The 27,770-nt window shown below is 45.4% G+C and overlaps 1 protein-coding gene across 3 annotated transcripts in view; it reads right to left on the bottom strand.

Moving 5' to 3' along the window:
- Positions 1 to 1,005: 1,005 nt before the first annotated feature.
- The window catches only part of ERBB4 (erb-b2 receptor tyrosine kinase 4), a 532,642-nt gene continuing 505,877 nt past the window's right edge, over positions 1,006 to 27,770 (bottom strand). For 2 of the 3 annotated variants that reach the window (XM_087731136.1, XM_087731137.1), the window contains 2 exons: positions 12,436 to 12,727; positions 1,006 to 9,951 (listed from right to left, as the gene is read on the bottom strand). In XM_087731136.1, the coding sequence (XP_087587262.1) occupies positions 9,515 to 9,951; positions 12,436 to 12,727 (729 nt within the window). In that variant the 3' untranslated portion in view covers positions 1,006 to 9,514. Of the gene's footprint in view, positions 9,952 to 12,435; positions 12,728 to 13,718; positions 13,767 to 27,770 lie in introns of all 3 variants that reach the window. The other variant, XM_087731135.1, reaches the window with a different exon arrangement.

Raw genomic sequence — 27,770 nt, 5'->3', positions numbered from 1 at the left:
GTGCTTGTGCAGCCTGCAGGACGCGTGCTTGCGTATTGGGGGGGTTTGGTTCTTTTTTGTTTAAATTTTATTTATGGCATTGAGTTTTTGTGTCTTAATAAACATGTCACCGCCCCCCCACCCCACTCTCCCCTCCAGCAACGAAGCTGTAACTCATAACCTGGCTTGGGCCAGGGCTGCCATGGGTGAGCATGGGTTAATGAGCTGCAGCTGGTCACCAGCTGAGTGAGTGGGGGCCCAGGGCCACGGGACTGAAACCGTTCCTGGGCCTTTCTGTTCAAAGAATAAAAGCTCAGAATTGCACAACCCTGCATCATAACAAGTTGAGGGGTACGACACAGACAGAGAGGTGTGGGGGTGTCAGCGTTCAGAAGAGAAGGGTGTTGCTGGAGGAGCTAACTTCAGTGCACTTCAGTGGGGGAGCATCGCTGCCTCATGGGAGCAGGGCACTCCTGGGGTGCCAGAGGTGGGGGTGCAGGTAGGGTGTGCTCCCAGGCTGCTGTGGCTTTGGGGGTCTGCTCAGCCTTGCCGACTCTTCTGGTGACAGCCAGCTGCGGGACAGGCGGAGCAAACCCCCCCGGGGTGTTGTTCCCCGCCCCGAGAGCGGACCAGCGACACCAACACCCGAGCGCCAGCGGGGTGCTCTGGCGCGGGCAGCCCCCCAAAGGCGCTCCCTGCCTGCAGCGAGGGGGCTGCCCAACGGCTCGGTGGCCTTTCCCGGGGTGTGGGGAGCTGCGGCTGTAGAGGTGCGGTGGGCAGAAAGGGAGGGGACTTTGGGTTTTTGGGGCAGGGCGATCTCCCAGCAGACCCCAGGGGCCCTGCGGGACCGGGGAGTGGGTAGATTTGGGTCAGGGTGGCCGCCCCGGCCCAGCCGAGGTGCCCAGCGCAAGGCTTTCCCCGAGCAGGGTCCGAGGCCGCTCGCTCTGCCGGGACACGGGGAGTCCATGTTGCTGGAAGTGCTCGAGCCCCTGGCAAGAAATGTCACATGTACACAGAGACTTTGTTTCATATTTTATTGAATTTATATTAAATTAAAAATATATTTCTGACAGATTCATGTAACAAAAAGGCAGAACAGTTTTCAAATTGTTCAGCTGGGATGAGCGTGGGTTGATGCAAGGTGGGTCGCAGTCTACATTTGCCTTAACAAACAGATAAAGCTCTACCCCCAGGACCATGAGGAGAAACTCGGGACTGCACACGAGGGGGGAAAATAGAACCACACAAAGAGAAGATCCACAGGTTTCTCCCCAGCCTCCAAACAAGACGAAAGGGGAGGGAAGGAAAAAAAAAAACAAACCCAAGAAACCATGAAAAGAAGGGAAATTATGCTAAAATATGTACCTAATATTAACCCAGGTCAGTAAGTATTTTAACAGTGCATAATCCTCGATAGCTAAAATATGAGAAACGAAAGGTTAAAGTAACATTACGCCACACACAATTGGCATACCCTACTGTGTAAGCAAGTGCAGAAAGTCTGAACACACCACAATAGTGCTAAAACACAGAATCACACAGAATGCCAAAAATGGTACTTCTAACCAAAACCAGAGGGTGGGCAGGGAGAGAAAGAAAAGGGGAGGAGCAGCTTAAATCACAAGCAAATTACCTATATACAAATCAACCCTAAGGACAATTATGTTCCAAATAATGGTGTCCACAAGGAAAATAAAAGCAACATTATCCTTATTTACAAATGCAACTAGCTGTGTCTTTAACAAGCTATAAAAATACTATTCACATTTTCAAAGTAACATACAGTAGTTTTTGTATTTTTTTTGTTTTTGTTTCAGAAAGGCAGCTAACTCTGAATGCATCACTTTGCAAGAAATGTCTTCCCCAACATGCTGATGCTTCGCTTCTTCTGAAGGTACTTCGTAAGGCTGAAGCATTGGTGTTTTGTCTCTTTCTTTGCACTTTGAGAACAGAGAGAACTGGCTGAAACCCAGACCCCCCCCATCTCTGCCTCCCACCCACCTCCCCGTGGGCGGCCGGGCTGGTTCCTCGGGACGGGCTGGGGCGTCTCGCAGGAGCTCGCTGCTGTTCCTGCGCCGCCTCCCGGATGGGGCTCGGCCTCTGATTTCGAGGGAACAGTAATGTCATCCTCCGGGCCTGGGAATGTGAGCCTCATCAGAAAAGAAAAAGTCAATAGTTCCTGCCAGGAAATATGTTTTGGATATTTCTGTTTTCAGAAAGAGATTGCTTTTTTCCCCTCAGTTTCCCCTCCCTATACTAGGGCTGCTACCTCTTTAGAAATTCCAGCTTACGATGTTGGGGAAATTGCAAAAACTGGGCAAAAATAAAGGATTAAAACCATAGTGAATAATCTATCGAATATGTACCAATCTCCAACATTAAAATGCTACAAAAAATTACCTGTTTTCATTGACCTCCATTTTCCTCTTAACATACCCCACCGTGAAAAGACAAGTACCCAGCAACTACCTTCAGTCCCCATCTTCAAAGAAACAGTGGTTTAGTGCATTCAAAGTTAGCTACCCCTTACACAGCTGCTCAGTTAATAATCGACCCATTTAACAGCAGTACCAGTTTATGCTACATATGTCATAGTACCTTACCTCAAAAGAACGGCATACATATCTACACTTACTTATAAAATACCATTCACAGTTTATTACTGTGGTTATCCCAAAAGGGTTTAGTCTTCGGAGTGCTATGGACAATACAGTGTTTTCTCCCTAAGAGGGCTCAAAGGTTGGGCAGGGCACGGGGACGGTGGTGCCGCAGGGACCAAACTGCTGGCAAGCGGCGCTCACGGCCAGCGCACGGCAGTGACAGCCGATGGCTGGATGGACGTGTGCACCCTGGTCACGCCTCCCATCAGTTGGAGGGTGCTGTGCGGGATGCACCTCTGCCCTGGGGGTTTCCTCCACAACACATCTGGAGCACGATTTCATGGCTTTTTTACTGGGGAGGGGAGAAGAACTGGGACATAATTACTCATGCTGCATAACACCTTACAAATCTCCCCTTAAAACCCCTCTCTACCAAGGTCCACAAAGCTCGCTCTCAAAACTAAATAATAAAAGGGGGAGGGGGGGGAAGCAGCTCTGACTCCTCTTGTTTCCTGATCAGGATAATGTCCTCAGGCTCCCCCCTCACACCTTTTCCTGGCTTGCCAGCACAGACCCAGCTGGGGGATGCCTTGGGTCTGGCTAGGAGATGTGCCTGGCTGCAGTTCAAGCAAGTCCCGCCACCGTCGGTCAGAGCTGAACGCCCGCGAGCTTCCCCCGAAAGGTGCTCTGCATCGTCCAGACCTACAGGCAGATCCCAGCTGTCGCTGCAGTACCACCGGTGACAGCCTTGCCCGTCAGCAACGTCCCCAGGAGCAAGGCGCCTACCAGCGTAACAACGTACTACTCCACGCAACGGTACAGGAATATAACCTTGTGCTAAAGTAAAATTAAAACAAAGGTGGCGACAGATGATTTTTTTTGGACATTCTAGAGTGGTGCTTCTAACCACAGAGCCGTATTTCTGTTATTTATTCCCAATTTGAAAGCCCCATTTGTAACAATGACCTTTTGTCCCTGTGTAATGCTTAGCAAGAGCCAGAAAATAAAAAGAGAGTGAATCTTGCAAACACAGCGACGCCGCACAGACCGCGGCTCCTTGCACGTGCTGGAGTGTGAATATTACAGCCAACCAACCCCACCCCACACAGCCTTGGCTTGCTAAAAAAATATTTGAACGCAAACCCAAGGTTTTATGTAACAATAGACGAGCTGTTTTGTCAGCAGCAGAGGCCTAAGATCCACAGGAATGAGAATATTGCAAATGACAGAGCTAGAAATGAATGAGAGCAGTGTCTTCATGTAACTGCAAGTAATGACACATTTTTTTTTTGAAAAATATTTGCCGAGGGGAACTCGAGGTGATACTGTCCCCTTTGAGGTGCTCTTTAAGAGTCAAAGAGGTGACTGATAACCGGAGGCCCGGCTCTGGTTCACGCTAAAGCCTCTGTTCCACCAGTCTCCCTTAAGCTAACAAGCCTTCAAAGCAGGTAAATCCCTACCTGAGCTCAATAGTTCCGAAATGTGATTGGGAAATTAGGGTGGAAGCCGCGATACGCCAGTTGTGCGAAGTGAGGGGAAAATCCATCCTGACAAGTGAGCGATGCCCCAGCTGTCAGTGCCTGGGGCATCTGTGTTACTCCCATTCTCTCCCCAAAAAGGGTCAGCAGACAGAGCGTGCGAGTGTCTGTGTGTGCGTGCACGTGGGTGCTGCAGCGGCTGCTGCCCTTTCCGTAAAGAGACGCCTGCCCAGCGTGCACAGGGCTCCCAGGGAAGTGAGGCTGACCGGGATGCGTTCAGTTATCCTGGGGAATTACACGACTGACAGCCTAATTCTGACTTGTGCCAGCGTCTCCTCATCTCCCGGGCAGTGTAAAGGAGCCCAAACAATCCCTTCATTCCTTTAGCTGCCACCATGGTGCAGGACACCTACACTGACACCCCATCAGAAAAAAAAAAAAAAAAAAAATTTTTTTCTTTAGTATCCGTGTTTCCCGTACAGGTCCATCCTCAAAAAAACCCCCGACCCCAAGCTATATTTCTCGGCTGACTTACCTCACAGCTAGTACTTTTCATGCGTACTGCCCAGCTCTGTCTATAGCTATGGAAAGAATTGATCCACAGAGAGTCAGGGCCAAGCCGGTCTTTCGGAGTTGCTGTTTTCTTGGCTTCTAGGCTGGGACTGGTGGTGGCTGAGAGTGTGGGGACCCGCTGCCCTGTAACAACTCCCTCTCAAATCTTTAGTGAAAACGGGCATCAGATCGGTGGCATGCGCACCGGATCGGGCTGCCCTGCCCCGGCACCGCATCTATACAAGCACCCGTCACAGGCAGCCTCTGGCCTTAGCGGCTGTGGGACAGGGAGGGAAAGGTATTTCCCCATTCACCCAGGAAATCAATGGAATAAGATCATGGCATACAATTCCTGCAGTCAAGAAATGCATTTTCTACCAAATAAGTGGCACAACCAGGGTTAACGCAACCTTTCTCTGTACAAAGGAAAGGATTTCTGGGCTGAGCTTAAGGTACCTGAAACAGACCCACTGCTGATGCTCGCTCGGATTTATTTCCATTGCTTGCCACCTGTGAGAGACGACCTGTTTGAAAGCAAGTTGTAAATACTCTGCTACATCTGAACGAATGGCCGTGTAAGAATTCCTCCTGGCTATTTTGCAGAAAAAGAAAAATTTGAAAAGAGCTGAAGAAGGAAACGCAAAAGTAGTTGGTTTCAGTCAATTATGTTACAGCAAGTCAATCAGAGCCAGCATCCACATCTGTTTCAAATAACCCTCGGGTAGACAATAACGTCTAAGACAAGTGTGACTGAAAGAGATTAGGAAAAAATAAGCTGCTGTTCTCTTTCATTTAGCGCATTGCTTTGTGCCTTGGACAACGGCTGATACACACTCGGGTACCTGCTCTCGAAAAGTTAGTCCCCGCTCTTCCATTGCGCAGGCTATGATACCGGAAAGGAAAACATTTACAAATGGGAGGCCACATTATAAAATCCATAAAAAACGGACAGTGCTGTGTACAGATACCACTGCAGAACCAGAGAATTAGTTACAGCCAGACAAAATCCTTGTGCCGATGCTTTCACCTGCTGCTTTGCGCTGACAAAATGCAGCTTGCGTGTGGAAATATCTGCTTTTCCCCCAAACCTGTAACTATCCATTAAAAACCCTCACCCTTATCTTTCACAACATAATCGGTTGAATCTTTGCCACGATTTTGCCACATACATTTGCCTGACTTCGTTCACCAAGCCAGCAGCTACAGCCACTAAGGCAAATACACGAATTCGGGCCAGCCAGGTATTTCTGCTGATCAGATTAAAGCAGCCAAACACTGCTCTCAGTTTCGCTTTTTTAACCATGGTTAAACTTTCTTTGGCAAAGAGACACTCATCTGCCGAAGCGGCTCAGAGGCACTACTCTTCCAGAGGCAACGCGGACGTTTACGGGCTGTGTTCACAGGACGGCTGTTCTTACTGGGGAGAGGGAAGCGGCCAACCAGCCGCTCGGCACCACGCAGGCCCGTACGCTGCAACAAAGGTCAACTACTGGCACAGCAGGACACGTAAGGGAGGTTTTTGGCAATTGCAACTCAAACCAGAAGCTCAGAAAAAAAAAAAAATGCCCATTTGTGAAGCTGCAGTCTGCTGAGTTTTCCATCACAGCAAATTGCTGTGTTCAGTAACCCTTTGTTTGCCTTCTGCTATTCAAGACACAGCTAGCACGGCTCAGCACGGCTCAGCCTGGCTGCGTCAGAGCCCCAGCGTAAGGTAGCTTCTGTTCTGGCCTTCATGCTGCCTCACTTCAAGGAACCTCTGCATTTCCATGCTACTTAATATATTATATCACACCCACAGTCAACAATTAAAATGAATAAATAATTCAAGTTTTGTAAGAAATAAAATGTTAAATTGTTAAAAAACACAATTATTTACATTTTGATCATTTGACGGGCTTGTTTCCAACACCGGTACTACTTAATGACCAGAGAAACAAACAGGCCTCACCTACCGTTAGCAGCTACATCCCAGCACCACCCCACATGGGTTTGGAGGCGTGCATGCTTCTGCCCCAGCAGCCTTTGAGTGCACCTCTTCGAATTCAAACACCAAAGCTGTAGCAGGATTTAATTTTATTTTTTTCTCCATTAGGAGTTACTCTGTTACAAGACTTGTTCACGAACAAATCAACCCCTTTCTTCACCTACCTATGTAACCCGGTCTGCTGCTGCGCTGGAACAGGACATCCACAATCCTGTGCCGGTCTTTCTCCCCAGGCAGCTTGGCAATTGCGTCCCAACCTGGCAGACCTTTGCCTGTCCTTCAGACGACACCCTGTGAGCCCTACCGCTGGCAAACCTTCCCTGGAGCGGCATCTCCAGGACGTCGTGCCACCCCTCTGCGCCCCCAGTCCCTGCCCAATGCCCGCCTCTGTCTCCTGCCGAGATCACGAGGAGTTACGGGAGGGCACTGGGAAGAGGCAAGGCCTCTCAGATGCACGATGTTTTTGTAACCATCTATCCCACTTCAGTGGTCTGCTGATCATTTTGTTCTGCCACCACAAACCACCTTGGTACCACTTGACCCACCATCTCCTTTTAATAGCTTCAAAGATCTGCACTTGTTCTTGCTGTTTTCAGACTCTTCAGCTACGTACTCAGTTTACAGGTTTTACATCCGCCCTGCAGCTGGTTCAAGCTGGCCTGAACACACCTGATGCAGAAACAGGCTGCTGGCTGAACCAACCTTGACCTAGTGATCATACACAATTTGTTTCCCATCTACAAGCATAACAACCAACCCAGGTTTGAAATCTCTTCGTACCTTTGCCAAGCTGACACTCAGCCACCGAGATCTGGGTAACTACTGCTTGTTTCTTACTCCCTCCTCTGCTTCCCTACGATTAAAGGTGGCAAGCTGTTGAGGTGGCAGGAATTTGGAGGAGCTTGATGACATTTCCAGACCACTGGTTGTTGCTGGTTTTGTTGACAGGTTAGGCCACCCCAAAGATCTCGACTTTAACAGTACTGAAGTGCATAAACTGAAATACTGATGGATCACCTAAGATTGCCATCCATCAGGTATTGTTTCTTCCCCCTTAAAAGCCTTGATGGATAGAGATATAGGCAGAGCTTCAAAGGTACTTAATAGTTCCTTAAGATTTTTGGTGGGAACTAGGTATGCAAATGCTCTTATGCACATGGGTCTTGGCGTGTCAGGAGCGAGCCATCAGTGTCTCTGGGCCTTACGCCTCCCTTCCCAGCTCCATCTGCCTCAGGTTGTTAAGAACATCCAGAACTCTGGCTGAAAGGCATTTCCAAAGAGGAGCAGGCCGGGGGTGGGGTGGGGTGTCTACCTAAAAATTGAGGTTGATGAAAGCAGAACTAAGTGCAAGGAGACTGACTCATACGTATTTACATTTTCGACGGAAACCTCATATGCACCGTCTTCTCTGCCAGAGTAATCCTCCTTTTAGAAAAAAGTATTCCGTACTGTGCTGCAAACCAGAGCAAGACATTTGTCTCCTCCGATCCCTTTCAGGGCTTGCTCTGCTGTCCTTCACATGGCAGCAGTAAGAGTTGGTTGCTCTGTCACTGTATTCTCTGAAGCAGTCAATGCAATGGCCTCTCAGAACTGGTAGACATTGTTCCAAAGACTTGATTTGCTTCATTTTGGCATTTCCACAGTCATCCTTTACATATAATTAATTTTTTTTTTAATTTAAAATTATTATTTTGTATTTTGCTGGTCACTTCCATATTGCTTCATTCAAAATCCAGAAAACAGTTCAAATAAAATCGGAGCTTAAGTGCAAACTAACTTTCCAGTGAACCGCTATGTGCGTTTTCTCCAGTCCAGTGTCTGTCTTCCAGTTTAAAGGACCCTTCCCACCACCACCCCACAGAACACCAGCAGACTTCCTGACCCATATCAAACTCTCCAGTTCTCCATCTTGTTCTCAGTGTTGCCTGGCAGCATCCCCAACTCCCTTCGTGATCACGAAGAAGAAAAAGAGGGAAGAATTTGTTTGGGTCTTTTTATGTATCTATAGTCAGCAGGTATAAAACAGGAAAGCAAAGCTTTTTGCATACAAATCTTGGTTTCTTGGCCTGTCTTTTAGCTTCAAAAAGAACATGTTGGAGGTGTGTTTTTGTTACTCTCTTCTGAAAGGGTTTTTGTGTTTAAAGTGTTTATCATGTTGGCACATATACAAAAATGGTCGTGTCACATACCAGTTCTGAGCTGGAGTCTCTGTGGTTAGCAATTGGCACAAAATCATGGTGTGGCTTAGAAAAAGGGTTTAGCCATATATTAGAGTCACATCCTTGTTTCTTGGAAAGCCACGAGGAAGATCTGAATGATTATGAAAAGCCAGGTTAGCCATTTTCAGTTGCTGGGATAGAAAGTGTTAGAGATAGAAATTGGATTCTCAATCTCAATTACTATGCTATCACACATGATATAAAAATTGTCCATTTTTTCCCCCTAATGGAAACTGCATTGAGATTTCCAGGAATGCTGTACAGACTCTCATCAGTTCCTGCTGAAAGAAACAGCCTCTCTGTGGCTTCCCTACAGTGTCTGGGTTGAATCACTGAGAACTAGCTCGAGAGCAGGCAACACTGCCACTGGCCTTACTGGTACTGTCTGGCTTCTCTGACCGTCCGACCCTCCAGATCTGCGGAAAGGGAGAAACGCCAGGTTGTACACGCCTTCTTTCAGTCTCTTTCCTTCCTTCCTTCCTTCCTTCCTTCCTTCCTTCCAGGTTCCCAACCCAATCTGCAAATGACTCCAAGACATTCTTTCACTTGGAAATATCAAAAATGAGTGAACTGGCAAGAAGAGGAAGCTCATGGGAGAAAGAAAGGGAGGGAGGGAGGGGGGAGAGAGAGAGAAGGAGAGCGAGAGAGAAAGAGTGAGGCAGCTAGAAGGGGTTGCCTTTCCACTTTGTAAGACCGCGGTCACTACACCACTGTATTTCGGTGTCTGTAGGGCGGCGGGGGCAGCACAGTGCCAGGCTTCAGGGAGAACTCGGAGAGGTATTCAGGATTCTCTGCCACAATGGGCCGGATCCGTCCATTCTGTTTGTAAAAGTATTTTGTGCTGTACTCTTGCAGGTAGTCCGGATGCTGGAGGGTGCTTCGTGGGGGCAGGCTGTGATTCCAGTAGTCTGGGTTGTCAAAGGCCTTCTTGGCTTTCTCCGGCAAATTGTTCTTCAGGTACTCGGCATTTTCCAAGGTGTTTGCAAAAGTGTTGAGGTACAATGGCTCGTTCACGTACTCATCCTCTGCTTTGGGCTGCCCATTCGGAGCGTTGTGATACTCTGGGTTGTCCACAGCTTGGAGATCTCCATTCTTTCGTCGGGAAACAAATGGGTTCTCTTCCACTGGGTTTAGGTAATCTAAGGAAAGATTAAAAATACGTCAGCAAAGAGAAGGAGTAATCCATCCATGTTGCAAGCATTATGTGTGCATTACTACCAGGCTGTACCAGAAGCAGTACTCAGACTTGTGCATCCTTCCAGCCCAGCCACTCATTCCAGCAAAGCTGGAAACTAAACTATAGCTCTCACCGAGCCATAGCCCGTGTGCCTTGTTTGGTCCTGGACTTCCTCTCAGGGTATGACTTACAGAGCCAAACATGCCGAGCGACTTCTGCCTCTGCTGCTGACTCTCTCGGCAACCTTGGACATATCAGTCAAACACTCTGCTCCGCTGTCTTTCCATCCAGAAAGCTCTATAGAAATCTTAGTTAAGCCTCTCTGCACAAAAACCATCCCCGAGGGCTGACTTCTAAGACAGCTTCATTTCTAACAGAACAATTTGCCTGATTAAAAACCTTCCATCCCTGAAGGACAAAGGGCCTTGAAGCATTATGAAAAAAACGATTCAAATGAGCTCTGGAAAGAGTACAAGAGAGTCTTACATCAGCTCCAAAACAGGACTAGGAGCAGGTTACAGTTGCTTCAAATCACTTTGTGTGCATTAACACCACAAAAAATTGTAGCTGAATTGCAGAAAGGTTTTAAGGCATATGGAGCTTGCGTGGAAAGCTAGACGGGGTGGGGAGGGAAGAGAAATGTAAAGACACTGGCTGTCCCAGGTTAAAAACGCACGTTTAGTAAGCTCCCTCCCACGGTCACACACAGGTGACTGAGCCACAGAGCAATGGATTCGCTGGGTGCCATGTCCTGCCTTGCTCTGTCTGTAACGAGGTCTTGCTGCAAAACCCGAAGCCTGTCGGCCAGGGCAGGAAGGCGGTTGCTGACACCGCAAGTGGGCTGCAAAGGAAATGGCTTGGAGGTGGGCTGGGGACAAAAGGAACTGGGGGTGCGACCCCTGCAGCAAGATAGTCAAAAGCATCCCGTTCATTCAAGGCTGGAAATGATCAGATCAAACCCACTTCCAGTATTAATTCTGCCTTTCATCTCACAGCCTAGAGGTTCCCTACAAAACAGGGTCTCCAAGCCACTGCCATTAGTGAGGGATGACCTTTCAGCCTGTCTGTGCCGCGTAGGGATGCTAACACAAGACCTCCATCTCCAGCAGCATAGCTCTGGTCATGGGCTCTGGAGACACTTCCACACAGAGTCCTGCCCGCAAGGAAACAGGCCCTCACTTCAACTCTGGTTTTATCCAGGAAGCAGCCAAAACTATTAAATGCAGAAGTTCAAGACTTAGTGAGTACCTCTGACCACACAGCTAAAACTTTGCTGAATCTGAGAGGTGGAACAGGCCATGTGCCCGCACCAAGAGCATAGTGGAAGCGTTTTTTTTCTGCAATGACAACCAAGCTGTGCTTTGATGTGATCCCCCAGCTGACAGAGAGCGTGCAGCATTGTGGCCACACTGTGACAGCCCTGCATCTGTGCCCAGTCGCACAGGGAGGAGGTGCTTTCTCCTGAGCTGCTACTACCGCATCCCCGAGGGCTCAGGTAGCTCCTGTGAAGTGTTAAGCTCCTGCAGAACTCTGAGGCTCCCCGGGGCAAACCTGTATGTGAAGATACATGTAGGCTCACACTGAAGCAAACTCACAGCATGAAGTCTCTTATTGCAAGGGCTGTTGCTGAAGAGTAGGGCCACGAGTGCACTCCCACAATTGCTACTGCCGTGGGTCAAGCCCCAGGACTCTCTCCATTTTCACCATGTACCACAAAGGGCAAGTGGCTTCCAAATTCCGAAGCAAACCCAGCAGTTACTTGAAATTTACATTTGGATTAATTAATTTCTTTACAGCTAATGCAAAGGTTTGAAAGCAAATTACTAATGACACATCCCCTTACATCTAAATGACTGCTGTCACTATTTAAAAAGGAAGAAACGAATGATGGCAAACTGGGAAGTGTAGCACTGAGCTAGCACAGATCTAGGCAAACTTCACCTTGCAAGGATGGTCTCTCTGAAGCACATCTTGTTCTTTCAATCCTAAACTTCTCTTGGGTATAAAATGCCAACTGTTCCGTGATATGTTCAACATGACATTTACCATGCACAATGCCATGAAGATAAAGAAGATCAATAAACAAAGCAAAGTGGGGAGTATGGCTGGCCAAAGATAGATACTTTTCTTGGAAATAACTGAAGATTTGTGTTTGGATAAGAAGGAGGTTTGGGTTTTTTCGTTCCTCTCTCTTGTCATTTCCCAGAAAAAAAAGTTAAAGGGGGAATTACCAAACTTGACATTTTGGCACATTTGAGCTTTTCCAAGTAGCAAATTAAGCAAAGAAAAATGAATCCCCATGCAAAGAAATATTAACCAAGTCAGAATGTTTCAACCTTGCTGGGTTATTCAATAAAGCCATTTTTGGTGAAAAGCTGCTGATGCAGACAAAGAGAGAATGCAGTTAGCCTAGAGCAGGACCTTCTCCAGAAAGACAATTTTTTACCTGTTTTAGGTTTGTCTCGCATTGGCGTCATGTACCCGTCCTCATCCAGCTCTCCCCGGATGACCCGCTCGGGTATGAAGACTGTGGGATCAGCGCTGTACCTCTGGGTGCTGCTGTCCTCTTTTGCCAGGGTTGCCACTTGTTTTCGTAGTGTGCCATTACAGCATGTATCTTCAAAGATCTCTGCTGTGGCCCCTTGAGCAACTGGGGCTTCCGGTATTATGCAGCCAGGAGCTCTGTACGGCATCGGCACTTCTGCAGCATAGCCACCATCTCTGTACACAAACTGGTTCTATTGAAAAAGAAAAGGCAGCATGAGAAAGGAGGCTCTGAAGGGAGAGAGGATTCAAAAGCAAGTCATCTCTGCGGCTCCTGTGCCTTTCCTGCCACGCTTGCATTTCACCGGGCAGGTGAAGCCTTGTCCATCCTGCAGACTACTGCATTTCCAGTGCTGCGGGATCGGCAGCAGCACAGGCTCTGTTGTGGACCTGCAAAGCATCCGTCTGCCCGGTGGTGCTGAGCTGGCTTCCCCTTCCAGCGAGGCACTGTCGGTGCAGCAAGGGGAGCAAGGAAGCGAGCTGGCTGCTCAGGGCTGGAGATGGAGGTAGAAATGGGGCAGGAAAACTTGTCTCATACCTAGACGTGTGGAGGTTGGATATACACAGCTGCAAGAGGCAAACACAGTATCTCCTCTTCTATTACTCTGGCAATCTCCCCCGATTTCTGAACAAAACCCTTAAACCTCATGTTAGGGAAAACTCCTTCTGCAAAGGGGACTGGGGATAAAGGACATTATTATCTCTGAACTCTTAGGGGGCCTACTTTTAGGGTGACCTGCAGTGACAACCACACGGTCACCCAAACACTATGTAATTCCACCAGGTAGTGCAGTTCAGGCTGGTGAACTGTGTTTGCATTGGTACCTTGACTCAACGGTTCAACTCAACCTACCCTTTTGCTTGTCAGCAAGGGCATGCAAGGAAATTTCGACACCATGACCTATAAATAGGAAGTAAAAACGTACAGATTCATCCAAGCCTGTTACCTAAATGCTTGTTCAAGAAAAGTTGGCAGTTGGCAGAATTTTGGGTGTAGGTCCATAGAGCTTGCACACGAATCCAGGCTGAGTGTAGACATCCTGACCATTTGATTGCTTACATACACACTTCATTCACTGTTGGCTTTTGGGCCATTTATGTAGGAAAAAGGGGTTTGAAACAGAAAATACGTAGTGAAGGAAGAAGGAAAACCTAAAGGATGAAGGTTGAATGTGAAATACTTACTCCTGACATAGGGGTGTAGGCAGGAGGAGGGCTGTGTCCAATTTCACTCTAATAGGAAAGAAAAATGGAATGATGGATACGTAATAAGAGGTCACATGAATGAAACAAGTCACATGAGCTGTATGAGCTAATGGGGAGAAACATGCACATCAGTTAGATTTCCTGACTGAATCCAAAATTCAACGAATTCAATCATGGCAAATGTCTCACCAATGTCAACAAGCTGTGTGCCTCACCAGTCCTAGGGAGGGCTACTGAGTGCCTCTTGCTGGGTAAGGGCAAGTGCCGTGTTACACCTGCTGACAGCTGTATATCCTGCAAATGTCTTGTGTCTAATTTTTGGAAAGGCAGATTGTGCAGAAAGAATGACAGACGGTGCATTCAACTTCAGAGAAAATACAGGGCAGGAGAAGGGCAGAAAGCATCTCCCTCCAAGCCAAGGCTTCCTTTGCCAGGGCCAATGCAGGAGAGGGGTAGCTGGGAGGGCAGGAGGGTGCAGGACTGTCACAGCTAGCTTACGTATCACAGGAAAAACAGTCCCTATGCTTCGGTAAACCCAAATAGCACAGCAGCTGCTGCATTTCAAGACTCCAATGTGCCACAGTCCTGCTCTCAACATATACCACTCTTCTAATGTTACCTCTGTATCACAGGGTAAGGCGTTTTAGCGAGGAGTCTAGAGGCTGTACATCAAAGTATCCATGCAGAGATCTTCATTTTGACATTGGTTTCTAGACTGTCTTACGCTGCCCTGTGGACCCTGAACTGTTGTAACATCACCGGCACAGCAGCTGCATTTATACTTATTACTGCTACTCAAAACTGGCCTGTTTTTCATTGAGGAAATGCTGATTTTTGGAGGAAAATAAAAATAAAACAAAGAAGCCTTAATTTTTTATGTTTTTCTACTGCCAAAATGTTATTTTTGAGACTACAAGTTCCGTTCTTCATAATGACTTTGCTTCCCATTTTGTTTCAAAAACTTTATTGTCTTTCCCTTATCTCCTAGTCGGGGGAAAGAAGAAGTCAGGATTTGAAAAAAGCAGGTCTAAACTCGAGATAAATTAGAAGGAAAAACCCACTGCCTCAGGAAAGAAGTCTAACCACCCTGGGAACACTCCACTTTTGAAGACATCTCACTCACCAAAATCTGTTTCAAAAACTTATCCACACCAAGAAACATAGCAAAATTAAAAGACAAGACATCATGCATCCTGACATAGTAAGGACTGGATGTACTACAGTCAATCTTTCCCTTATAAACTTCTTGCCAAAACATCAGGATGGAGATGATGGTCACTGTCAAATATCTTACTTTATAAAGGAATGTTTTGTGTTTAAGCAAAATACCTGCATCAGGAAAAATCTTAAAAACAAACAAACGTTTTTAAATGCATGCTGCCTGTCTGAAGACCCTTTTCTGGTGATCAAAAATATGCCCATTTCCTTCTATTTGAAATATCCCTGCGGCCATTTGTTGCTCAGATCTAACATTTTGTGTTTGAGGTGTAAATGTGGTGATGAGCCATAGTTAGCGATACACTTTTCTCCATCCCCATGAAAATTCATCCATATTTAGCCAAGTTATGACCTAAAAAAGCCTCCAGGTTGCAAATTACGAAAGTGCAGGAAAACCTTTGTTAGCTGAATTGTCTATCTGCACCGTCCATTAGCAACGCTTGCGCAGGACTCCGTGGTTGTTTTTCCCCAGGGAAACTAGGTGCTGGAAGGAAACACAGGAGAGGGTCTATCCCGTTGTCTCAGTGACCCCCCCTGCCAGTATGGGGGGGAGGAGGAGGAAACAGCAGTCTGAGCAGACTGCAAAGGAGCTGAGAGGCTTGCAAGGAAAGCGGTGCTGGAGGAGCTGGCAGCAGGGATGGTCAGGAGGCAGGGAACGGTGGCTTGCAAAGGAACAGAGGACAATGGCAAATGAGAGAGACTGTGAGGTGCAGGGAGGGAGAAAGGGCTGGCATGTGACAGCAGGCTGAGTAGGAAGGGAGAGACGGTAGTAAGACCTAAATGTGACAGGAGGCACAAGGACAAAAGATAGTCTGAAGGCACAGCAGCTTCTCTAGAGGCTGGAGCTGAACTTGAATCTCCTCTGCTGTCAACAAATTGCTCTTGAATCAAATGGCCAAATGCAGGCCTGGTTCAGCTGGTGCAGAGGGACTCAAGCAGCCGCTGGTCCACCGGTAGCACAAGTGGCAGAGCTCTGCCTTGTGCAGCCAGTGGGAGCTCGGAGGGCTCTGTGCATGGGTAATAGGGCTGAGGGAGGAGCGGCTGAGACACCACTGAAGTCTAGGCCAACCGTGCATTCGCCAAAGAGCTGATTATGTTTGAAAAGCAGAGCTTAAACTTAAGCCCTAGGCCTGGGAGCAGCTTTGGCCTCTCTGACCCAGCTGTGGCTGCTGACAGCCAGAGAAGCGAGGATGATGCCAACTGCAAAGAAAGTACCATCTAAGGCAGTACAGAAAGAGATGACAGAGGGCTTGGCTGGATCAGCCTGGTAACTTCGCTGCTGCCCCATCTGCATGTGGCTTCTCTTCTATTCAAGACAAGTGTACTCGTATCCAGAAGAAAAACAGCCAACAAAGGTTCACAAGCAGGGAAGGAAAAAACAAAGTCAGCAGTTGCCTGGCTGAGATGACCACACTTGAGAGAGAAGATCATAACAGAAGATGGAACAGAAGGCGCTTTACCAGAGATCACCCTTTTTTTTTTTTTTTTTTAAAGGGAGCAGACATCAAGGTCCTCAATACACATCTGGATACAGACTATGCAGCAAGCTTGTAACATGGCAGTCTTCTGCAAGAGGCTTGTTTGGGACAACTAGGAAGGTCCCTTGAAACAGGGAACACCGTGGAAACCAGAGGTGCTCTGACTGCGGAGGTCAGATCCTCTCTGAACCCCCTCACCCTTCTGTTGTACCACAGATTTATTGTCACCTTGTAATGACATACAGACAGGTTACAACCCAGAATGTGTTAGACAAATGGACAAAAAACATCCCCCGAGCCTGCCAGATGCTCCTTGGAAGTCCTACTGATGGCTATAGGATGTTGCACTGCAGGAGACTTAACCTGCCTTCTCCTTGCCCTCTGATCTTGTATTTACTTGAATTCAGGGAAGCTTTCTGTATACTCCAAAAAGATGAAGAAGGAAGGACTGAAGACAGGTAAGTAGTAAGCTATGGTCCATGGAGCGTGGTGAAGATTTAGGCAAACTGATGATTACAGGTAGGATCCAGAGAAGAAACACAAAGTGGTGACTACAGAGAGTCAACTGTCTTAACAGTGAGGAATCCAAAGCTCTGCTGGGAATCCTCTACCTCCTTGTAAAGCTCCCCAGCTTCCTTTCCTCCCGCCTGCAGGCTGCGAGGCTCCGAAGAGGGGGTTTGCTTCTTTTGGTTTCCAAGCTGGCTACAGCCCTCCAGACTGTACGAGACTGAAAAGAGCTGCAGCAATACTCTGTTAGTATTATAGGCAGGGGAATGGAGTTTGCTGCTGTCCGCTTTTCACAGACACTAAACCAGTGACTGCAACCACTCCTTTTCTATTTGGTACTATACCATGCTATATTACGCACCTTTAATTTACATCTTTCTATTTTCACAGAGGCACTCCCATGAATTTCAACTTGTGGTTCATTGATTCTGGAGGAGTAAGGGGAGAGCTGTCTTGAACTGCTTTTAGTTCACAGCTCACAGTGATCTCTTAAGGGTAACTTAGAAAAGCAAGTCTTTTGTCAACAGGCTCGGCTTCAGTACACAGGGCTACGCTCCTCTGCCAGTAAATGTTTAGATGATTAGCAACTTAAAAAAATATTATTCGAGGAAGGCCACATTATATCTATCCGTGGGCATGCTTTGCTCCACCCTCATCACAAAAGGCTAAACCCACTGTCCTATCTTTAGATCTTCTTGGCCGTGACTCTAACATTTAAATACATACTATGCAACTGTAACAACATAATAACAGGCCCTCTTCGAATACCCCTGTCCCAAGATGTCAGGGGAGAATGGACTAGCATTAATGCATTTATTGCTATTTTTGCTGACAAGACCCTTCCCAGTTAGTGACCTGCCAACTAAGATCACAGTAATGGTATTTTCTTCATGCTCCCTCTTTAGCTCTGTACTAAACATAGCTGTCTTGCAACACCCTTAACACAGAACCTTACAGCTTGTCTCTTCTCCAAACCACTGGTGTCTGCACACTTTTTTAATTCTTTACTGTTTTTCCCCATGAGTTAATACCCTGTGGCCACTGTTCCAAAAAAAGGAGGCAAAGAAAACAGCTGTGGTGCCACTTAGTGGGGCTGAAAATGTGATATAATTGTTCAAATGTCTTTAAATTGCCTGCTAATTGCAATGTGATGTCATAATTTTGTAGGCTTCCAAGATAAGTACCGAAAGCCCCAGCCAACTCTTACTGGTCAGGACACAAATCACACTATGAGTAGAAAAGTACATTTGGACCTTACCAAGTAAAACTTAAATAGATTGACTTGTATGTGTAATCCAATTTACTTTTTTTTTGGTTGTTGTTTTTGCATCTTAAATACTATCTTGAAAAAAACAGCTGATGTTCCTTTACTGAGAAGATCTAGGTTTTTGGATTTCTGATCCTGAAATTCTGACCTGAATGATCAAGATCTCTAGCTTGTTCAGATGGACAGAGACTTCAGAGGCTGGTTGCTCAAAGAACTCACTACATAAACCTACTTAAAAAGTCTCAACTTGCATACTAAAAAAAAAATAAAAAATTAACCATCACTCCCTTTTGATAGTGTAATATGCATTATATCCATTAGCTCTGGAGTGCACACATCCATCAGCATTTAAACTCTAACCATCCTCCAGAAGGAGCCTAGCCTTTTAACTGCCCATGAGCAGTCCTAACCAGAAATGCCTGAGATTTCGTTCTTTATAACACATGATTGAATTTTAGGCACAAACATGACAGCAGGGAGAAAAGATAAAAAACAAGCCAATGTCCCCTAAAGCCTTTTTAGAGGCCCTTTGGTATTAAATACCAGTGACATATCAGCTATTACAACTGCTAACGTTTGTGTAAAATGAGCCTTGATAAAAGAGAGGTAAATAACACTTTTGTGAATATTTGATTGTGTTATTGCTTTCTATTCATTAATTTCATTTTCCAATTCCTTGCTTCTAAAAATCTCCCCAAGGTAAATATCTCCTCCTTTATAGCAGGGACATAATATTTTCTGGCTGCATGTTAAACTGTAATGAAATCAAAGCCTTGTTGGGTCCTGCCGCTCATATTTATGTAGTTGTGTGAATATGCCTCTGCCTTGACTCTTTTCGTTGGAGTCTAGTGTGATGCCTGGAGCATGGCACCAGAGCTGTGTTCCTCCCCCTGCCAGTGCTACAGCTCATCCCACAGCAGCCTTACAGTGGCCTCAGCTGCCTTCAAAGCTGCACCCACAGCAGATTTCAGGTGGAAGGCACTCAGTGATGTGATGCTGCTGTGGGACTATGGGTGGTACAGGACTATCACCAAATAGAAAATAAATAAATAGAAAATAAATAAAATTTTATTTTACAGCATGATCCGGTAGCCCCATGCTTTGCTTGCTAGCACAGCCTCACAACAGCACCCTTGCTGCTGCAGAGCTGGTTTTCCTTGTCACCCACCGAGATGTGCACACACATTTGATAAGGTTGCACAATTATTGCTGTTTCTTGTTCTTAAGCAGCGTGCTAAGCTCATGGGACTGAAAGATTTTTCTTTGCTAAAGGCAAGGCTCTGCCAACATCAATGTATGTATACACACACACACACACACACGTTTGAACCCACTCTGATACTGCTCCTATCCACATGAAAACCCAATTCCCTTTCCCTCTCTTTCTGCTCTCGTACGCAAAAAGCACCAAACCATAAAGCAGGAGTATAACACTCCCACTTTCTCACTGGGATGCTCCTCACACGTCCTGTTCAGGGGTGTCTCATGGTCCATGGTTCGGCATCTCAGTGATTATATGTTTTGACTGAGCTCTGCAACACTTCTTTGTACCAGTTCAGTCCTGGGCTGTCTGCCCCCAGAAATAACTCACTTTCCTCCTTCCCCTAGAAACTGTTTACCTGATTTGAAACCAAGTCAGCATCCAGGCTCGAGTCACCAAACCGCACCCTCCTAACATATCAGGCTGAGCAGATCTTGCTGCATGCACCAAGATTTCAGCAGTTCTCTAGGAAGAACAGCTAATTTATGTGAGTGGATCTGAATAATACGTTTGGGATGCTCTGCTGGGGCTGCAGACAGAGCACACAACACAGCTGTCCCACCAGCCCCGAGCAAACTCCAGCTACATTTCAAGGGAGCAGCCTGGTATTTACAACTGATCTGAACTGAAATTCAAATAGGAAAGACCACCCCAGGAGAGCAGCCACCTCTGCTCAGGAGCAGTCCTGCTTCCCTCTGACCACAGAGCTAACAGCTTACTCTGCCCTGCTTCAGAGAGCCCACAGCAAACATGTCTGAGATGAAAATCAAAGGAAAGAAAGAACATGTACCATGAGATTGCTGTATAATGTTAAATAGAAATGAAGTGCTGTTTGTATAGTAATAGCTAGAGGCCTTTGCAGACCTCTGGAGATTTCTGGTCCTAGCCCCTGCTCAGAACAGGCCCATATGTAAAAAGAAAGGATTAGAGGCCCTCCTGGGCTGTTACAGTTAAAGCATGTCTGTCCCTACAGCTTGCAGCACCTGACACAAGCCTGGCATTCCACATGCTCTCTCTTCTGTTCAGCCTGGGCTCCTGACCCTACTTAAGAAAACTCTGTCCCCCACTGGGCACTTTTCTCTAGGGCTATGAAGAAAAGTTCCCATTAGCATCAGTGCCAAGCATCATGGCTCGGCACTTGGTATGGGTCATTGCTGGCACCCTGCATCATTTCAGCACACAGAAAAACAATCACAGTATACTGGAGATGTACATCCTCTGAAACTGGTTTGGGATATGTGTGTCTCTTATATCACCTATTTCAGGCACGCAAACAGCAATGTGGCCCACCTGAGTTAATGTAGCAAGACAGGACATACATTTTTCTACTGAGAGGAAAGGGGAGCCTATTGTTCAACAACAAAAATAAAAGGTAGGAATAACATACACAGGTTGTGGGCAGTAGCCATGCAACAATTTACAATGCCGTTAGTTCAATGGCCATAAAGTTCCATTAGGGATCAATGAATCTTTATTGGAAATGATGAAGTCCCAGTCCCTTTTCCAGCATTACCCTTTCTCAGAATGTGTGTAAACATTTTAACTTGAATGTTGATACACAAGTACAGGAAAGAATGTAAGCATCAAGGTGTGTTAGCTAGAGTGTTTGCTCCAGTCTCTGATGACTGCTTCTTCCACAATCAAGACACAAAACATCCAGTTTAGAGCAGTGAGGGAAAAAAATAAACAGAAGAAACAAGGAATACGTCTTTTCTGCATGTAAGTTTTTTCTGCACTTAAGTTTTTTCTGGTTGCTGTTTGTCAGAAGAGAGGTAAGATTTGCAGGCAGCCTGAGCTCAAATTCAGTTCACATAGGCTACCTGTATCGTCTGGATGTGCCAGATCACGTCCTGGCAGTACGGCGGGTTTAAGACATCCCTGAACTTGTTCAATATCAGTATGGATGTTTCACCGGTGACCTGGGTTCAGGTCAGTACTGACTTACTTCATAGCTTCAGATGAGTCATTTAAACTTCCTCTTGCACAATTTTCTCTCCTAAGACATCTGTTTTCAGATTTATAAACTCTTTTAGAGCAGTCCATACGCAGTGGGATGCCCAAATCAGAATACAGCCTTCTAGGTGCAATTTAGCCTGGACTGTGAAGAGTAAATGGCATATATCACAAACAAAACATGCCTAACAGTCTTGCCTTAGTGGTATAGGAAACAACATACGGAAATATTGCACAGAATATTTCCTGTGCTGTTACTGGAAAATACCAGACATACACCATATATTTTCAGTCTAACACTTCACCAAGTAGAGGAGTCAAAGATTACAAGAAGATCAATGAAAATAACCTGTTAAGCGATGCACGATGTGGCCACAAAACTCAGTATCCAGGCACACTGACAGGGAAACATAGGTGAAACGCTTTTCCATAGACCCATCTCCTATACCCAGGCTGGGAATAAAAGCATTCTCCTGCTGTATGGCATCAAAAACTCTCCCTGGAAATGCCCCTGTCCTCCAGACCTTGGAAACCTTCCTCCTTCCAACTTCAGAATGGCTGGCCAACAGACTTCAGCTGGCACAATATGTAATGTGATCTAAGCATGACACAAGAATGAAGATGCAAGAATTCCTTTTCCCTATTATTTTGTATTAACGCACCACGAGTGTCAAACAGGCAGGAGAGCAGGAAGAGAGACAGCTTGCATGTGTCTATCTTTCCCTTTCAATCTCTTTTACTCCCATATCATTCCTGTCACCCATGACTAGCTTTCTGTCACTCCTTTTTTAATACGCTCTCCAAGACGTTTTACAGTAAATGGCACCTTCTAACACTGGGCCGATTCCCCACAGTTTGGAAGAGACAAGATACCGTTTCCTAGCTACTCTAACAATTCGCTGGGGGAGAGAAGGGTCAAGGCACTGCTCCTGCTCATATGCTGTAGCATCTGTCCAAAACACAGGAGCAGCAGCAGCTCCTTTTCTGTACAAACCTCGAGCTTCAAATCCCAAAACAGGGAAAGGATGGGGAATGGGACCAAAACCACAACACGGTCATCATTTGTGATTGCGACATGGCAGACGAAAAAAAAAGCACAAAAGAAAGTTGATGAGCAACACTCGGAGCAGCAGCCCCCTCCTATGCCGCACGCTGCATTGCCATCTTCCCCAGTCTGTTTTGTACAGTAATCAAAGGATATTCTGAGCCTCTCAAAATGCCATCAACCCTCATTGAGAATGAAATAGAGCACATCTCCACTGAAGCCTTTACAGCAGTAATCATTACAGCATGCTGGCCTGAACAGGGAGCTCTTACAGACAAAGATGGGTTTTAAAAATAAAATAAAAAAGCCTTCCTAAAATCTGAATAGAAACTTGATGATAATCTCCCAATTTTATTATGCAAGGGGGAAAAGAAACCCGTAATTGTGCACTCTTGGTCTCTTATAGCAAAGAATAGGCTTCTTGATGAAATGCTGAGTTGATTTAGAGCAGGGCTGAGGTTCTGGTGGCAATAATACGCTAAAAGAGATAACCATACAGCTGATTTGGATAAAATAATCATCTTTTTAACATTCCAAATCTAAACTTCATCTGTGCCTCCTCCCACTTCTCCCCACCACATCTTTTGGAGAGTCTTTTTATAGCTTTGAGAATTTTTTTTCCCTCCCCTACCACAGCATTTAACAAGAATGACAGACTTTTTACTCTGGCTAACAAAGGCACTTTAGGCTGTGCTGGCATTTATCCCCATTGCATGTATGTTTAGAAAGTGCCGTATTTGGCCCAGGATGCTCCAGAGTCCCCCCGCCACCTCACGCTCAAAACATTATCACAGGAGTCCCACTGCCACGGGACACTGGGGATGGCACTCTCTGGCTCGTGAGCCCCAACCGTCGCGGGCAGACCGGTGTTTAAATGACAACTCCTTGGAGCCCTGCCAGGTGCATTTCCAAATCACGGCCCCTTGTATTTTCAGGTGCTTTTATTATTTCAAGAAAATCACAAATATGATTCCTCAGAAACGGACATTTTTCACTAACAATTTCTGTTTCAAATTTAGTCACAGAAGGAAAATTTTCTCCCAGCTCTCGTAATTATTTCCTGACTCTTAGTCCACTTTTCCATCTACTGAATTATGTAGAGTTGTTTAGCTTGCTGTTTTCCAAGAATGCCTCATCAGTGCACTGTAGAAATATTTATTACTTACTCTCTTTATATCTATTGACTTTTTTTCTTTTCAGGAGAGAAAAGAAAATGGATCAGCTGTGAGCTCTATTGACTGTTAACACAGCCAGCAGCTATTCATGGATTAAGCAGATGCTGCCTGATTTTAAACCAGTTTATATTAAAGCTCAATAAATTTACATCTCATGCATCAAGGTTTGAAGCAATATACAGCTACAGACTCTTCCACCGATACCACTGAGCATTAATGCGCAGTAGGTCTCACCGGGAAGTACTGTGAGCTGGTGATTTGTAATTAAATATATATTAAATCTGTAGAAACTGAAATGCCATCCAATACTTTTGGAAAGTCTGACTCTAAATCTATATGCCTGAATCAGGAGCCTGAATGTGACAGAAAACAGCTAACGCATTAAAAAAATTCCTGTTTTAAGGCACTTGACCTGCAAAACCATGAGGCAATTTGACAAGTTGGTCCTGATAATCTGTTCAGGCTTACTTCTTGAGAAACACCACTGATTTCAGCTGGCCTGGCTGCAAAGCAAGAGACTAATTGCCATAAAGCACTTTCAAAGAATTCTCTGTGAAGAGCCAGCCATCATTTATTCTGTTTGAGTCCTCCACATGAATTTTCTTCCTTTTTCCGCTGGCAAACTTAGCACATTTTAAAATGGTATTTAAATACTCATATTCTAAATATACATATTTTGTGAGAAGCCTTCCTTTTTCATGTAAATTATTAAGACTGAAATAATTTTTCATCTAATGTATTTTACAGTGTGTTTTTGCATGTTTATTCTTCCTACTTCATTCATCCTGAGTAATGAAATTAGGCTGACTAGTATCAGTCTGGGTTCACCTCCTGCTTTTCATGGACAAAGATGGCCTTGTGCTATCCACACTTCCAACAAAGACTAGAAATAGACACAGAAGAATTTCCCAGAATTAAAAAGTTACAGTAGGTAAAGTATTTGTGATGGTCGACATACCATCAAAACACTAACAGCTACTGAGAACTGCTTAAATGTAAAAGGCAGAGCAGAACAGAAAGAAGCCTCCTACCACCAGGATGTCATTAAAACTTAGGGAAGCAGAAAATGGGAATTTGAGATCTTGAAAGAGAGCTTGGTGGGACTTCCAAAATTACTCTGAAGGTTTGATGGCAGCAGCTGCAGTATCCGCTACACTTGTTGCCTAGAATCTACTAGGAAAATACACAAAATGTAGTATTTAATGAAAGACACGTAGAATGGATTCATACAAACTTCCCTAACTAATCAAGCAGTTTTTCAAGAAGCAAGAGAGCTAACATAGAGATAGTGTCAGTGTAATCTTCTGAAATGTTATGAAACCCTTTGATACAATGTCTAGTTAATTTACAAGTTCATCTGTTCTGGCATTGGAGATTTCATTGCAACACTTGCATAAGGAAGCAACAGAGTCTAGTAGAAAGGCAAAAAAATGACTACTAAGATTTTCAGAAAGTTTTTGATCACCTCTTAAAGAGAAAGAATTAAAGAAATGGGATAGAAATAAATTAAAAAATCCACAACCTGACAGACTGCAGTAATAAGCATCAAATTTAAGGAAAGACTTGGTCATATTATTTTTGGGAAGATATTGCAGAAGCAGAGGGCTGGGAAACACCACAAATAAACCAAATAAAAAGAAGGCATCGGTGTTGTCCTTCTTTAACAACAAACACATACAAATGGTACTATTCTACTCAGCCCCTTAAGCACAAGAGATTTCTGATAACTGGCAGCTCCCTAATCTAGCACAAAAAAGGGTGCATGGCGGACAGTAATAGGATCCAAACCCTGCTAAAGAGTCAGCATTAACTTCCCAGTAAGACTTTTCTACACTGTGATGTATTTTCCATCCCACCTGATACAATCAAGACCATCTTTCTAAAAGACAAACTCCACCTCAAACAGAATTTCTGCACTTGATGCAGAAATTAAGAGACAAGAGACTCTGGCCTATCTTATGCCAGAAGGTTAGACAAAATGATTGCAATGGCCCCACCTAGCCTTGATATCTCTTCACACAAATTATCTATTGACTTTAGGATTAAGTAGTTTTACTGCCATCAGCCCCACATGGTCAGGACACACCTGGAAAAATAACTAGCTTGAGAGCTTGGGCAGAAACAGTTAACTGCCTTTTCTGACAGAAAAAGAAACGGGGACCAGGAAGGCACCAATTGCTACTAAAGCCCCGGACACACGGAGAATCATGGACAAATCACGACTCCCTCCTGCTGCCTTCTTTGCCAAGAGGAAAGGATGCTATAACCAGCTGCTAGCTCTCCTCACCTGCAATGACAGTACCTCTCATACTAGCTTAGCTGTGCTGACACATTGGGAAGTGCCCCTCCAAATTCTGACTGCTCGCCAAAATCCCTCCTTCCAGCTGTGACTGAAGACGGCGGTGCTTACTGTCCCCCACCTTTCAAGTCTGCTGCATTTCACTATGTAAAGGAGGTCGTATTAGACCTCAGATCTGATCTTCTACCACTGGAGCACTGCAAATGCCTAAGAAATTCAGCCCTGTTACTTAAAAATCTAATAAAAGTCACTTAATTCTGGCAGCGATCCCGCTGAGTGAATAGTTCCTATTGTCCCTGATAAGCTTTGGAAGAAAAGATGCCATAGGCCATACTGGTGCAAAACACATCTGAAAATCACGAACAACCATCTCCTTTGTAATCTTGTGATTTGAAAATGGTTACCTTTCAAATTTAGAAATCAGAACAAATAAATCATAAAGCTAACTTCTTGCCTGGTTTCCCTCTGGAATAATCTTTTTATATGCAGACACATACAGATGTTCAGCCATGAAACACTACCAGACCTAATACTGCACCAGGACTGCTGCAATGGCGTAACTCAGGGAACTGAAAACTGGCTTTTGGTGTACCAGAGTCTGCTTTAGCCAAGCAGAATAGTCTCCCTGGACATATGAATTAGACATCTCTGAGAAAAATAGCTTGATATTTAATTGCAAGGTTGGCAGGTGCTTCCATGATATATAGCGTATGGAATAAAATTACAGACACAGTTATTAGTGAGTGATAAACAGTATAGACAGTTTTCAGAAGGAATTAGCCAAGGATTTAGAGCAAAAAGCATCATGGGGTACACAGAGTGCTTTCTGTATTATCTCTGTGCACACAGGACAGTACTTGTTACAAATACCTGAATGAATCATCTAATGGCTGTGAATGTAGGACACTCGAGCAGTAGCTGGGGTCCTGTGCTCATGGAAACACTGCCGAGGATTCAGCTTATCTCTCAGAAGCACAGAGCTTCTAAAACTCTATATTTCTAGAATATCTCTAGACAACGGAAAATAAAAGCTAGAAAAAAGCCAAAGAGCTGAAATTGCAACTGAAGAGTTTCAGATGCAATGAAAGAATTCAATTTAGCTTAGGATGCTAATTTTTATTTAAAAGCTGCATTAGTCTCAGGCCAGACTCCATAACAGTGGGCACCGTTATGGGCTAGAGCTTGTGCAGGCTTCTGCTCCTGGCCGTACAGGCCCCAAAGATGTGCTAGTATGACGCCAGCGTGGGTGTGATGGAAATGCTGAAGCTGTGTCTGAGCCTCGCAGCTTCATAAATCTCAGTAATCCCTGGAGGAAGAAGGATGTGACACTTCCTGGGGAGCTGGAAACTCCCCAGAAGGCTTCTCTCTTTCCAGTCTTTCTTCCATGGGCTGCAGCTCTCTGCTATTAATTCATATCCAAATAGCTTTCCTCTTCACAGGGGAGGGAGAAGGCAGGCAGTGTTTTATGCAAACCTCATCCAGTGGTGCCTCTCCCACGCAACAAGCTGCAAGGATTTAGGACCTAGATCACCCTAGAGAAACTTCAGAGCTTTCCTTAGGAAGTAAATGCTTTTGCTCTTCCTTAATTCCCTGACTTCAAAGCCTAAGTGTGAGGAGGCTCACGAGCTCCCTGCTTTCTTCCTGCAAACTTTTGTCCCCAGTAGAGCTGCGCTGCTGGAACATTCAACTAAAGCCGTCAGCACAACATGCCCAGAGAAGGAGCAGAATACTCTGCCATCACATAACCAACTCTTTCTTCACTAAAACTACCATCAGAACAACTAAGATGGGAAATACAGTATCTTTCATACTTCTGATCTCCGAAAAT

Source organism: Nipponia nippon, unplaced genomic scaffold (assembly GCF_047370975.1).
Source record: "Nipponia nippon isolate SJK-2023a ecotype South Korea unplaced genomic scaffold, ASM4737097v1 scaffold_5, whole genome shotgun sequence".
Classification (NCBI taxonomy): domain Eukaryota; kingdom Metazoa; phylum Chordata; class Aves; order Pelecaniformes; family Threskiornithidae; genus Nipponia; species Nipponia nippon.
Note: the sequence above shows the minus strand (reverse complement) of the source record. Positions and strands in the feature narration are given on the sequence as shown.